The sequence below is a fragment of the Leuciscus leuciscus genome, assembly GCF_965113295.1.
Source record: "Leuciscus leuciscus genome assembly, chromosome: 8".
Lineage (NCBI taxonomy): Eukaryota > Metazoa > Chordata > Actinopteri > Cypriniformes > Leuciscidae > Leuciscus > Leuciscus leuciscus.
This window is the reverse complement of record NC_138732.1, coordinates 43,070,252-43,084,970: the sequence shown is the minus strand read 5'-3', so window position 1 is coordinate 43,084,970 and position 14,719 is coordinate 43,070,252. Positions and strand designations below refer to the sequence as shown.

Genomic DNA, 14,719 nt, shown 5'->3' with positions numbered 1-14,719 from the left:
CAGAGCAAAGCCAGGGCTGGGTCTGCCTCCTCCGGGGGCAGCGCTTGCAGGTTCACTACCTGATCTCTAAAAGGAGTGGTAGGAACCTTGGGCACATATCCGGGCCGGGGTCTCAGAACAACGTGAGAGAAGTCCGGCGCGAACTCTAGGCACGATTCGTCGACCGAAAATGCCTGCAGGTCCCCTACCCTCTTGATGGATGCCAAAGCGAGCAGGAGAGCTGTCTTCATTGACAGAATATTTAAATCAACTGCATGCAAGGGCTCAAAAGGTGGACTCTGGAGTGCTCTGAGCACTAAAGTCAGATCCCAAGAGGATACGGGGTGCTGATTACGAGGAGGATTTAATCTCCTAGCACCCCTGAGGAACCTGAGGATCAGGTCGTGCTTTCCCAAAGACTTACCTTCTACTGCATCGTGATGTGCAGCTATTGCGGCAACATACACTTTGAGGGTGGAGGGAGACAGCCTTTGCTCCAACCCATGCTGCAGGAAGGAAAGCACGACACTGATCGGGCAAGTTCGGGGGTCTTCCCGGCGGGAAGAGCACCAACCGACGAATAGGTTCCACTTCAACGCATAGAGGCGCCTCGTAGAGGGGGCTCTAGCGGAAGAGATGGTGTCTACCACAGCCTGTGGTAGGCCACCTAGAACCTCCGCGTCCCGTCCAGGGACCAGACATGGAGTTTCCAGAGGTCTGGACGCGGGTGCCATAGAGTGCCCCGTCTCTGAGAAAGAAGGTCCTTCCTCAGAGGAATCGGCCAAGTAGGGGCTGTCGCAAGAAGCATGAGTTCTGCAAACCAAGTCCGGTTGGGCCAATACGGCGCATCAAAAGCAGGACTTGCTCCTCGTCCTCCCTGATCTTGCACAAAGTCTGTGCGAGAAGGCTCACTGGGGGAAACGCATATTTGCGAAGGCCCTGGGGCCAGCTGTGCGCCAGTGCGTCCGTGCCGAGAGTTCCTTCGGTCAGGGAATAAAACAACTGGCAGTGTCCGGAGAGGCAAACAGATGAGCGGCTCCGAAGATTTCCCATATCAGCTGGACCACCTGGGGATGGAGTCGCCATTCTCCCGGAAGAGGGGGCTGCCGTGAGAGCTCGTCGGCTGCACGGTTGAGCACACCAGGGACATGAATGGCTCGAAGCGACCTCAGATGCTTCTGACTCCAAAGGAGGAGATGGCGGGCGAGTCGCGACATACGATGGGAGCGTAGACCACCTTGGCGGTTGATGTACGCAACGGTCGCAGTGCTGTCCGTACGGACCAGTACATGCCTGTGACGAAGTAAGCCTCTGAGGCGGCACAAGGCTAAGCGTACTGCTTGCAACTCTAGGCAGTTGATGTGCCAATGCAGTTGGGGCCCCGTCCACAGACCCGAGACTGCATGCCCGTTGTACGTGGCCCCCCAGCCGCTGGCAGAAGCATCTGTGAAAACCACAGCATGCCTGGACACCTGGACTAAGGGCACTCCGGCTCGTAGAAACGCAGGGTCCGACCAAGGACTGAAGGTTTGGCGACAGTGCGGCGTGATGTTCACCCAGAACGTGCCGCTCTGCCACGCCCATCTCGGGACTCGGCCGTGAAGCCAGCGCTGAAGCGGTCTCATATGCAGCAAGCCGAGCGGCGTTACCGCGGCTGCGGCAGCCATATGCCCCAGGAGCCTCTGAAACTGTTTCAGTGGGACCGCTGACCTGCCTTGAAAGGACTTGAGGCAGTTGAGCACTGACTGGATGCGCTCTGAGGCGCGCAGTCTGGCTGACCGAGTCCAGCTCCATACCGAGATAAGAGATCCTCTGCGTGGGGCAGAGTTTGCTCTTGTCCCAGTTGACCTGAAGGCCCAACCGGCTGAGATGCCGAAGCACCATGTCCCTGTGTTCGCACAACAGGTCTCGCGAGTGAGCTATTATAAGCCAGTCGTCGAGATAGTTGAGAATGCGAATGCCATGTTCTCTCATGGGAACAATGGCCGCCTCCGCGACTTTCGTAAAGACACGGGGCGACAGGGCCAGCCCAAAGGGTAGGACTTTGTACTGATACGCTCGACCCTCGAAAGCAAACCGAAGAAACGGTCTGTGTCGAGGAAGAATCGAGACGTGAAAGTACGCGTCCTTCAGGTCGATCGCTGCAAACCAATCCTGGGGACGGATGCATTTCGAAGATGCGTTTCTGCGTGAGCATTTTGAACGGGAGCTTGTGCAGGGCCCGATTCAAAACCCGCAGGTCCAGGATTGGCCGTAGCCCACCGCCTTTCTTGGGTACAATGAAGTTAGGGCTGTAGAACCCAGACCTCATCTCGGCTGGAGGGACCGGCTCGATCGCGTCTGTCGATCTCTTTCCGCAAGACAGGGGCACCCACTGACCGCACATGGGTGAAGCGGACGGCCCTGAACCTGGGAGGCCAGCGAGCAAACTGAATTGCGTAGCCGAGCCGGATGGTACGGGTGAGCCACCGGGACGGCCTGGGAAGCGCTAGCCAGGCTTCGAAGAACCGTACCAGTGAACCGACCCGGACCACCGGCGTACCCAGGGTGGGGCAGCGAGGTGGAAGGCAGGGACTCGACTCCGGAGGCACTGAAGCAGCCGGAAGTGGAGCCTGCTTCCACGCGGGGGCAAACGACAGGGAAGGCACGGAGGCGTTCGACTGTTCGTTGCCCCGAGGCGAAGGAGGGAGGGGAAACGAGGAACGACGCCCGCGGGGATCGAGTCCAGGTTTCCGCACCTCCCTGCCCAGTGGGAGATGAGATTGATGAGGCCGAGGCGGCATCACTGTCACCTGAGCACTGGGACGAGGGGAATGAGAGCGGCGAGGCAACGTGGCGGCACAGACTGTCATTCTGACCCTCTTGGATGGAGGAGACTGGGAGCGACGAGGCAAATGAGCATCGTCCTGGACTACCAGTCTCGACCGTGTATGACCCAGGAGAAATAGAAACTGCTCTTTTATTGAAACTTTGGGTACCGCTGGTCTGCTGGCCAGCGGCGGAACAGAAAAAAAAGGAAACCAAAGATTCTCCACCCGGCCCTCCTCCGGGGGAAGGAGTGGTGCAGAGGCACACTCCCGTAGAGCAGCAGGCATGTCCCCTGGGTCGCCTGTCTCAGGGTCTCTTCCCTCTCCGCTTGCCTGTAGGTTTAGAGGCGCTGGGAGCAGGCTGGGCAGCTCTCTTGCGGCCGGCACCCTGCTGCCTAGGTGGGGGCTGCTGCCTAGGCTGAGCAGGTGCGGAGGCGGCGGCAGAAGGGCACCCTCGGCAACGAGCAGCCGGAGGCGCAGCCAGTTAAGACTGGGCAGCAGCACCCTGTCTCCGTGGCATGATGTGTTTAATCACCTTCGACTGCTTCTGGGCGGCGGAGAACTGTTGGGCGTAATCCTCCACCGCGTCGCCGAAGAGCACAAGAGGGAACATCGCCAACCCAGGGAACGTGCGGTGACTTTCGTCGCCCGTAGGGCAAGGTCCGTCGCCGTACGCAGCTCTTGGAGCACCCCTGGGTCAGTACCACCCTCCTGCATGTCGCAGAGCGCCTTCGCCTGGTGAACCTGGAGAAGCGCCATGGCATGCAGGGCAGAAGCAGCTTCCCCACACGCACTATAGGCCTTTCCGGTCAGACCGGAAGAGAACCTACAGGCGCGGGAGGGGAGCGAGGGGTTACCCCGCCAGGTGGACGCGGTCTTGGGACACAGATGCATCACCACAGACCATTCCACTGGGGGGATGCCCTCGTATCCCTTCACTGCCCCGCCATCGAGAGTGGTGAGGGAGGAGGAGGGAGTCGATCTGTGTCGGGCCGCCCGAGGGGCCTTCCACGACCTCGTCACCTCCTCATGCACTTCCGGAAAGAATGGCACTGGGGCGGTGCGCTGAGAATATTCTAATCGTCGAGCCGCGAGGGTTCCACACGGGCCCGACACTCGCGGCCGCCCGGGCAAGCATAGCGGCCATTTCTGGGTCCAACTCGGGCAACGCTACCACACCCGAAGGGGGCAACGCAGCCGAATCGCCATCCCCAGAAGATGACCGCTCTCCCTCCGATGCAGCGATCGACATCTGATCCTCCGGTGGAGCCGGAGTCACACGAGATGACCCAGCCGCCTCGATCGAAGACTCCGATGGCTGCGACACGGAGGATTGAGGGGCCCGTGGGGGTCTTTCACCCGGCGGGTTATTCCTCACAGTAATCCTCAGACCACCCATGGGATTAGCCGAAGTAGACTTCTTCTGAACTGAACCAGAAGAAGAACTAGATCGGGGAATCGCCAAAGGGACTCCCCCTCGTCTGAGGGATCTCAGTCTAAGTCTCAATGCCGTGATGGTCATGTTCCCGCAATGAGAACATGACTCATTCACCAACGCTGCCTCAGCGTGCGCGAGGCCCAAGCACGTGAGGCAGCGATCGTGACCATCAGCCGGAGGCAGATATTGACCGCACCCAGAAACACACGGGTGAAACGTCATCCTTAAAAGGACGCGATCTTCACCCGTGTTACTCTTTCAGAAAGCTCATTTAGTGTGCCGAAGCACACAGGGATAAACGCGGCAACACAGCGGGGAAACTGCAAGCCCACTGTGTGCACTCAACCGAATACCAGCTGTGACAACAGCTCTTTTGAAAAAGCAGATCGCTTGAAGTGACAGATGGGATCCGGGAGATCGCGAAGATCACTGCCGCGCCGTAACACCAACACAAAAGAGGTCCGAAACAGCAGACTCGTTGAGCTTCACGGAAACACAATCCAAAACGCTCGTACACTCAGAGGACACAACTGGTCGGCTCCGAAGCAGAAAGCGTTTGTGTATGCGCTTGCTTCCGCCTTTATACCCGCGCTTGTAGGCGGGCCGCGGAATGCAAATGTTGCTTGCCAATATTCATTGGCTCGTTTTAATTCACTCGAAGGCAGTTGGTCTCCCTAGCGTGATCCCAATTCGTTGGAAACTCCTCCGACGAGACGTAGGAGTTCCCGAACGAAAGGGAACTATGTTGGCATTAGTGGAATTGCACTAGCATGGTTTAAATCATACTTATCTGACCGTTATCAGTTTGTAGCAGTAAATGAAGAGATGTCTTATCGATCACAAGTTCAGTATGGCGTACCACAAGGCTCAGTACTAGGACCGTTGCTGTTCACTCTCTACATGCTACCATTAGGAGATATCATTATGAAACATGGAATTAGCTTTCACTGTTATGCAGACGATACTCAGCTGTATATTTCTTCAAAACCTAACGAAACTTACCAATTCACAAAATTAACGGAATGCATAGCTGATATAAAAAATTGGATGACTAGTAATTTCCTACTACTTAATTCTGAAAAAACAGAGATTCTAATTATTGGACAAAAAACTTCCTCACGTAATAACCTAGATACTGTCTAACACTTGATGGCTGCTCTGTCAAGTCTTCGTCGTCGGTTAGGATGCTCTTTGATACCAATCTTTCATTTGAAAGTCACGTGTCTAGTATCTGTAAAACCGCATTTTTCCATCTTAAAAATATATCTAAATTACGCCATATGCTCTCATTGACAAATGCGGAACAATTAGTTCATGCATTCATGACCTCAAGGCTAGATTATTGTAATGCTCTACTGGATGGTTGCCCTGCACGCTTAATAAACAAACTACAGCTAGTCCAAAACGCAGCAGCTCGAGTTCTTACCAGAACCAAGAAGTATGACCATATTAGCCCTGTTCTGTCAACACGGCATTTGCTCTCTATTAAACATCGTATACATTTTTAAATATTGCTGATTACTTACAAAGCACTAAATGGTTTAGCTCCGCAGTACTTAAACGAGCTCTTAATGCATTATAGTCCTTCATGTCTATTGCGATCTCAAAATTCCGGTCAGTTGATAATACCTAGAATATCAAAATCGACTGCTGGCGGTAGATCCTTTTCCTATTTAGCACCAAAACTTTGGAACAGTCTTCCTACCATTGTCCGGGAAGCAGACACACTCTGTCAGTTCATAGCAAGATTAAAAACACATCTCTTTGACCTAGCATTCACATAACACATTATAGACTTCTTTAATTCAATGTTAGGCTGCACAGATTAGGTCAGCCGGAACCGGGAACACTTAATAAATCCTGATGTACTCGTTACATCATAAGAAGAATGGCATCTACGCTAATTTTAGTGTCTTTGTTTGTCCTGAGGTTTTCCCGCAGCCTGCCGAATCCAGGCCGTATCCAGATCTGACGAAGGATTCTATGTAGAGAGAATGGTGTCATCTTAGCGGCCCCTAATTTAATAACAAATGATCGTTGCGACGGAAGCCAATCAATCAAAACTAACTTTAGCTGGAAAATAACTTTATTAAAGAACCGCTATAAAGCCAAAACAATCTCTGTTACAATAAATTATACGTTTATCTCTGTAAAGCTGCTTTGAAACAATCTACAGGGTGGGCCATTTATATGGATACACCGTGGTGGCATGGGAGTGGTTGGTGATATTGAGGTCCTGTTTGTGGCACATTAGTATATGTCATGGTCACCACCCATCTTGAGGAGTTTGCCCCCTCACATGTACTGGTGTGCCACAAACGGGACTTTGGTGTCACCAGCCATTCCCATGTTGTTGCGGTGTATCCATATAAATGGCCCACCCTGTACATTGTTAAAAGCGCTATAAAAATGAAGATGACTTGACTTGACTTGACTAAGTGACTTACAGAGCTCTTCTGGAGGCTTTGATGACTGCCAAAAATCCGATGAGACACTCGTCTGATTTCTTGAATTTCTGAAGCTCAAACTCTTCCAGCTCTTCTTCTGATGTCAACAACACAAAGGCCAAAGCAGACCACTGGGCAGGTGAAAGGTCACCAGATGAGAGACTTCCTCTGCTAAGGTGGGTCTGAATCTCCTTCACCAGAGTTTGGTCGTTCAGTTCATTCAGACAGTAGAATAGATTGATGGATCTCTCTACAGGAAGATCATCTTCTAATTTCTGCTTGATGTACTGAACTATTTCCTTGTTGCTCTGGTCATTGTCTTCTTGCTGTGTTAACAGACCTCGTAAGAGTCGTTGATTGGACTGAAGCGACAGGCCGAGGAGGAAGCGAAGGAAAAGGTCCAGGTGTCCATTGTCACTCTCGAGCGCCTTGTCCACTGCAGTCTTGAGTAAATCAATCATGGTTTCATTTCTGTTTTCCTGTTCTGTAGACTCATGAACAAACACACTTGTCTTGTTGATGTCTAGAAACAGATGAGCATAAACGGCTGCAATAAACTCTTGAATGCTCAAGTGAACAAAGCAGAACATGGTACCAAGAACAATCCCTGTTTCCTCCTTAAAGATCTGGGTACACATGCCTGAGTACACTGATGCCTTATAGACGTCAATACCACAGGCTTCCAGGTCTGTGTCATAGAAGATCAGGTTGTTTCTTTCCAGCTGATGAAATGCCAGTTTCCCCAGTGAAATGATGGCGTCTTTATCCCAGGAAACATCTGGTGTGTATTCTCCGTCATACTTTCGGCGGCTCTGCTGGATCTGGAAGCGGAGGAAGTGTGTGTACATTTGTGTCAGAGTCTTGGGAGTGTCTTCAGTGTTTGATTCCTGCTGTGTTTTAGAGATCTCATCAGCCTGAGTGTTTTTCACATCATTATTTCTTTTCTCCTCCAGAATGTTCTGGAGAACAGTGGCTGAAATCCAGCAAAAGACTGGGATGTGGCACATGATAAAGAGACTCTTTGATTTTTTAACATGATCTATGATTGTGTTGGCCTGATTCTCATCAGTGAATCTTTTTTTGAAGTACTCTTCCTTCTGTGCGTCACTGAATCCTCGTATCTCTGTCAGCCGGTCGATACAGTCAGGAGGAATCTTACTGGCAGCTGCTGGTCTGGTGGTGATCCAGATGAGAGCAGAAGGAAGCAGATTTCCCTTCATGAGGTTCGTTAGGAGAACATCCAGAGAGGCTGGTGACGACACATCACGCCACGTCTCATTACAATCAAACTTCAGAGGAAGGCGACATTCGTCCAATCCATCCAGGATGAACAGGACTTTGAATTGATTCCTTCTTGTAAGGTTCAGTCCTTCAGTCTCTGGTAAAAATGTAGTTATAAGGTCCATCAAACTCAGTATTTCTTTCTCCTTTAAGTTCATCTCTCTGAATGGAAGAGGAAATATGAAGCGGATATCTTGATTTTCTTTTCCTTCAGCCCAGTCCAGAACAAACTTTTGCACAGAGACTGATTTCCCGATGCCAGCGACTCCTTTTGTCAGTACAGTTCGGATCTCCTCGTCTTGTTCAGGTGCTTCAAACAAATTTTTGCATTCAACCTGTATCTCTTGTGCTTCATGACGCCTGGAAGCAACTTCAATCTGTCTCACCTCATGTTCAGTATTGACCTGTTCACTGCTACCCTGAGTGATATAGAGATCTGTGTAGATGTTATTCAGAAGTGTGGAGTCACCTTGCTTCGCAATTCCTTCAAACACGCATTGATACTTCTTCTTTAGGCTACATTTCAGCTGAGGAATGAAGAACAGCTCATCTAAACACAGGAACAGAAAATAGATAGTTTTAGTCTTCATTTTCTCTCCTACATTAATAGGATATAATCAGACAGATGATCATGTGTCTCTTACCTTCTAGAGCATCAGCAGCTTCATCTTGCTTCATCTCTCTCAGGTAATGTAGTGTGAGATCAAGAGCTGATTCTTTGATACTGCATCTATTCTCATTAAAGTCCTTCACAAAGTATTGTGTGTTCTCTTTTTGTAATATGTTCTTAAAATTTTCCAGTTCATTCTTCAAAAATGTGATTATTTTGCTCTCAAGATTCTACAAACAAAACAAGAAAAATAAGGGACAAAACAACACAATTTAACCAGATCCACATCCATGTTTCGTCAAAACTATTTATTCAGTAATTAAAAATATTTCTAAAATAATATAAAATAAAAAAAACAGTTAAAATCAAACATGTCAATTAGCCATTTAACACAAAAAGTACAAAAACAACACATTTTGATTATTATTTTATGGGTTCTTAAAATTTCTATTTTATTATTTTTGCAAAAAAAATGTTCAGTAACTTATTAGTTTGTTATAAATACAAACATTTATGAAAATGTGTTTTCCTACCTGGAATATCCCAAGAAGATTGTCTTTGAAACTCTTGAGGTTCCTGTGAGTCTGAACATCTGAGTCGAATGTCTCACATTGAAGCCTGTTAGCCAATGAAATAAATATGGAATTTTCAGCCAAAATATAATTTTTAGCAGAGAAAAAGAAAACATTAGCAATTTTAGTGTTTTTTTTACTTTAGTTTTTGCTGTTAAAGTATAGGATCTATTTAAGTATAAATAAATAGTGAATTCTGCATCAACAATAGGTATTTTAATATGTTGTTCAGCAGTTATGTCAGCACACTAAAATAAATGGGTATTACAATTTTTTTTATTATAATTTCAATCAAAATTTCAATCTTTTTGCTGATGCTCCCTTTGAGTTTTTATAGCACTACTGTTTGTAAATTGGAACGATATTTGAACAAAGTTTTATGATACATTTTTGCTGAAATATGTTCTAACAGTCTATGTGTGACTAACATTAAGTAACACATGTAATACCTTTTGTTAGATGATGGTTTTCTCTCACTGAATTTTGGTCCTTCTCCTTTTGACCAGTCACTCTTCACAGACACAGAGCTGGACACATGTGAGCCTGATCTTACACTAATGACACAAAGAGCAGGAAGATAAAACACTTCACTACAGGAGACACTGCAGTCTCATTAGAAAGGGTTTAATGTTGCAAATAGTAATTAAAAGCAGTATAGCCGTACTTTTGTCCATCTATGACTAAAGATGCATGGAAGGACATATTCATGTTTGGTTGTTTTGGTTGTTGTGTTCCTCTTACTCGTGAACATTTAGTCTGTGCTTTTGTTTGCATTTATTTTTAAGTTTAGTGAATATAACGTCTGCTTTAAAAAGCATTATTTATGTTTTTGGATTGTAATGTTGTAACAATTAGTGTAGTGTAATGTGGTTTTAACCCTTTTTTGCACATAATATAGCACAGCCTACATGGTTAGATTCACAGTATTTGTTTTCATAGCCTTCAATATGAACATTGTTTGTAAGACAACACTGGGCAGGATGTAATATAAAACTTTTTTTTTAAATAAATATATAATTTGAACCAAATAGAAAAGAGAAAATTACAAATATATACCATTTATCGCAATTCAACCAAAAAATACAGACATATGATTTTTTTTTGGCCATATCGCCAAGCCCTAATGGGTATTACAAAAAGTAGAATTCAAATCTAATAAGTAAAAAAAAAAATCTGATTGCTGAAATATGTTCTAACAGTCTATGTGTGACCAACATTAAGTAACACATGTAATACCTTTTGTTAGATGATGGTTTTCTCTCACTGAATTTTGGTCCTTCTCCTTTTGACCAGTCACTCTTCACAGACACAGAGCTGGACACATGTGAGCCTGATCTTTCACTAATGACACAAAGAGCAGGAAGATAAAACACTTCACTACAGGAGACACTGCAGTCTCATTAGAAAGGGTTTAATGTTGCAAATGGTAATTAAATGCAGTATAGCCGTACTTTTGTCCATCTATGACTAAAGATGGATGGAAGGACATATTCATGTTTGGTTGTTTTGGTTGTTGTGTTCCTCTTACCCGTGAACATTTAGTCTGTGCTTTTGTTTGCATTTTCACATCCTTTGATTGGATGGTCAGAGCGTGTACTATTACTATTAGTCAGGGCTAGCTAACCGCATCTGTAACGAACTGCATAAACTAAGATATATTCCTGTAGATTTAATAGTTTTTCAACCCACAAATTAATGTTTCTTTCACTCCTCGACCCCCAGCAGGTTTAAACCTACCGGAAAAATATCCCTTATTCAGCCTTATCCAGCTTAACGCAGAGTAACGGAACACTATTCAATTTGTCCGGGGAAAAACAGGAATAACTGACTGTAATGTATGCCATTTATGATTCTGAAGGCAGAAGTCCCGCTGATCTCATTGATTTCGTTCAAAACTCTGTGTGAGAGCATGGGTCAGCTGTACACATTGTCATGTTTTGCGGTGACCGTGTGTCCACTGCTTCTGTCGAGGGGACACTCTCAGCACTAAAGCGAATTAAAACTTATGCCAGAAATACGAAGGGACAGACTCGACTTTCAGCATTAGCTTCAATGGCGATAGAAAAGTTTGTTGGGACTGAAACATAATTTAAGTCTTTTTAAGGAGAGAAATTAGGATGGATTTTGTGTAAAAAAATAATCAGTAGGTTTGGTGAGTATACTGCATTTATTGCCCCCGGATTTTCCGAGGTGAATATGGTTTTCTTCCTAATTTTTCTTGTAAATTTATGAATTAGAAACGTCTTTTTCTTTTTTAAACATTCATACTATTGTAACGTCTAGCAAGGCAAGGGACTATTGTAACCCTTGAAGGATAAGACAAGGAAGGCTCCGTTTCTGAACTTATAATCAGAACGCAAGAACAACTGAACACTAACGCACAAGCCGAACTCACTCGCTTGTTTTTCTACCCGGCCTTTTCCAAACTCATGGCATTAACCCTATAACTGCCAGTGCAAAATAAAAACAGCAATTTCACAACAATTATAGAGAGTCTGTGCGCTGCTACACTATTACAAGTTATTAATTCAGGTTGGACACCACTGAAGGCCTAGGTGTGAGATGCAAGGCCCGCCACTGATATATATATATATATATATATATATATATATATATATATATATATATACTATATTAATTTAAAATTGATAATCAATTTTCAATCAATTTAAAAAAACAACGAAATATTCACACGTTTTTCTGTAATTGATCATGATTAAATCACACCTAACATTAAAGGGATACTTCGGGATTTAGCATTAAGCTTTGTATTAGTAGAAAACCTGTAGTATTTTTGAATTACCGTGCTTTCCTCCCTCATATCCCCCTGAGACGAGAAATTTATGTATTTTTTGTCTGGAAAAAATCCTCCGATGACGCAAAAATCATCATTTTGCGTCATCGGAGGATTTTTTGGCCAGAGGCTAAAGACTACAGCCAGTAGTAGGAGCTGTCCCGCATGTTTTCAGCCCGCCCATAGAGGGTGGGATCTCACACACACAGAATGTACACATAGTATCAGCCGTCTTTCTTTGGAAGCTAAGCTAACAGGCTGTTGTTCTGTGGAGAAAGCTGAGTAGTAGGGGTTACGTCTTTTTCCCGGACATGTCCGGCCGTCGAGATCGTCCAAAATGTCCGGGATTCGGCTTTTGGTTTCTGCAGTCTCCATTCATTGTTTACATGCACACCTTTTGTTTCAATCTAACTGAATTAATTTCGATTGGTGAATCTGAATGTAGTGTTTAGTGTAGTGTAGTGAACGCTAAACAAGTGATCGGTTGATGTGCGTTTTAACATTTGCGTTTTAAGAAAATTCCCGCTCCTCCGTGAGAGATACGAGATCAGTGCGTCTCAGTAATGACGCCACCGGCCTCGCGCCGTTCTCCCGCGCCCCTCAGCCTCGTCCTGCTCGCCACAGTAAACATGATGAATGGCGACTGTAGAACGCAAAAGCCGAATCCCGGACATTTTGGGCGATCTCGAAATACCGGGCAAACACATCACGGAGTCTCACCAGTAGCCTAGCCTTCTTGTTTTCAACTGCGCTCTCTTACCGGTAGGCGTGGCTTGGGAGTGGCCTCGTAGAGCAGCGAAGCAAGTGCATTCTGGGAGTTGTTGTCTTTCATCCACATAAGCCAAAAATACATTTTCTGTCTTTTCTCAGTCTAGAAAGCTCCAAATTCAAAAATAATTTCACATTTCTTCTACATAAATGACCTATTTGAAATACACATTCATCTTTCCAGAGGTGAAGTATCCCTTTAAAGTTTTTAATATATTTTTAAATTGTAATAATTTTACATTTAATCTCCAAGTTAATGTAGAAATAACATAAAGACATTATATTTTAAATATTTGATCAAACAGGTAGGAAATATACAGAAATTAAATAAAGTTATCAAACACTTCACAGTCTTCACTGCATAAAATATAATAAATATAGATTCATTTTTATTAAAGCTATAAAATGTATTCAGTCAAGAGCAGTGAGTGATTTTCTCTTTTTAATTTTTTTTTCATTATCCCTAATAACAGACAACAGCAGGTTTATTAGGCTGACGTCACTTTAAGAGCTGACACACATGACGTGGATCTGACATGCATCCCATTTTCTCACAACTCTTTCCGTTCATTAACACTTTATTTAACTAATTTAAGACTGTGCTTGCAATGATATTGGACAAAACTGGCATTTTAGCATAACTGTGTGTGTTTTGTCCATTCAAGTATGAAAGAGAACTCAATGAAGAAGCATTCTGTGCTTGTGAGTCGTGTGTGTCATACAGACAGGAGATTCACAGACAGTGCACCAGTGAGCTCTCTTTTGTGTCTTATCGCAATTGAATGATTTAAAAGCACTTGAATGAAAGTGAGATCATATAATGTAACGCTATCTAATAGATGACAGAAAAAACAAAAGCTGCGTTAATTGCCTTAAACTGAAAAAATGAATGGCATTCATTACCGTTAATTTTGACAGCCCTAATTTATATCTGTAATGGGTGCATAGGGATGAGGCAGAGAGAGAAACACAAGGGCTATATATACACAGGGAAACAGGCTAAACAATATAAGAGGGAGTGGCTAATAGGAAACACCTGTGGAAAACTAATCAACAAGAAAGACTACAAACTGACTACAAAAATAACTCAGGAACCACTTCAACATAAAAATGCATGATTACATGAAGCACATGTGAGCAAGGTCTGCAACGGGAGAGAGAGGCAGGAGATGAGTGTTGCGTAAGTAGGTGCAAATAACAAACACCTGTGTCTTGTAATTGGCATGGAGAGACAGGATAAAAGCCACCAGGAAATGGATACAGACTGAGAGAGAGACTGGACTGGGCCTTTGTGCGTGTCTGAGAACTGAGAAAATGGAAACCCAAGTGCTGCAGTGAAAGAGTTTATTTATGGAGAAAGCACAGAGCGCAAACTTTTGTTTGTGATTTCTTTGAAATACTTTAATAAAATGCACAAGTTTCAGTCAGCTGATCCCGTCTTCTTCCCTCCTTACACTGAAATCATCACACTGGTGCCGAAACCCCCGGGAAGAAGAAGATCCTCCGCCGCTATCATGCCGTCAGGTTCGATCTTTGCGGAGGTCATTCAGTCTCTCACGGGACTACATTAAGAACATCATCAGGCGCTGTTGGACATGAGGGACGACCAGGAATGGCGTTTCCAAGCCCTCGTCCAGGCCCAGCAGCAGGACTGCGAGCTGTTCCGGAACTGGATGCACCAGGAGGTCCGGGCTGTGGAAACACCATCTGTCCCAGCCTCACCCACTCATTTCCCCCTCAACAAAATGGGTCCGCATGACAACCCGGAGGCTTTCCTTGACCTCTTTGAAAGGTCTGCCGAGGCATGTGGGTTGCCTCGATTGAACTGGCCGGTGCGCCTCATTCCATTACTGTCCAGAGAGGCGCAGATAGTTGCACAGCAGCTGCCAGTTCAGAACCTCCTGGTCTACGACGACCTGAGACGAGCCATCCTTCAACGGATACTTCATCCTTCGTGATGGCTCAACAGCTCCGGGACGCCTGCTGATGGCTGAGGGAAGCGACGTTGAGCAAATTATCGACA

The 14,719-nt window shown here is 45.7% G+C and overlaps 2 protein-coding genes across 2 annotated transcripts in view; both read right to left on the bottom strand.

The window, feature by feature from the left end:
- Positions 1-14,719, bottom strand: part of LOC309504502 (uncharacterized protein) — a 282,483-nt gene that overhangs the window by 132,886 nt on the left and 134,878 nt on the right. The gene's annotated exons all lie outside the window — the stretch shown is intronic.
- LOC309505310 (protein NLRC3-like) overlaps positions 1-14,719 on the bottom strand; it is a gene marked incomplete at its 3' end in the record, with an annotated part of 33,322 nt that overhangs the window by 9,138 nt on the left and 9,465 nt on the right. The window contains exons 3-7 of the mRNA XM_082178686.1: positions 10,371-10,475; positions 9,584-9,688; positions 9,096-9,180; positions 8,597-8,792; positions 6,672-8,502 (exon numbers count right to left, since the gene is read on the bottom strand). Coding sequence (XP_082034812.1) covers positions 6,672-8,502; positions 8,597-8,792; positions 9,096-9,180; positions 9,584-9,688; positions 10,371-10,475 — 2,322 coding nt within the window. The remainder of the gene's footprint in view (positions 1-6,671; positions 8,503-8,596; positions 8,793-9,095; positions 9,181-9,583; positions 9,689-10,370; positions 10,476-14,719) is intronic.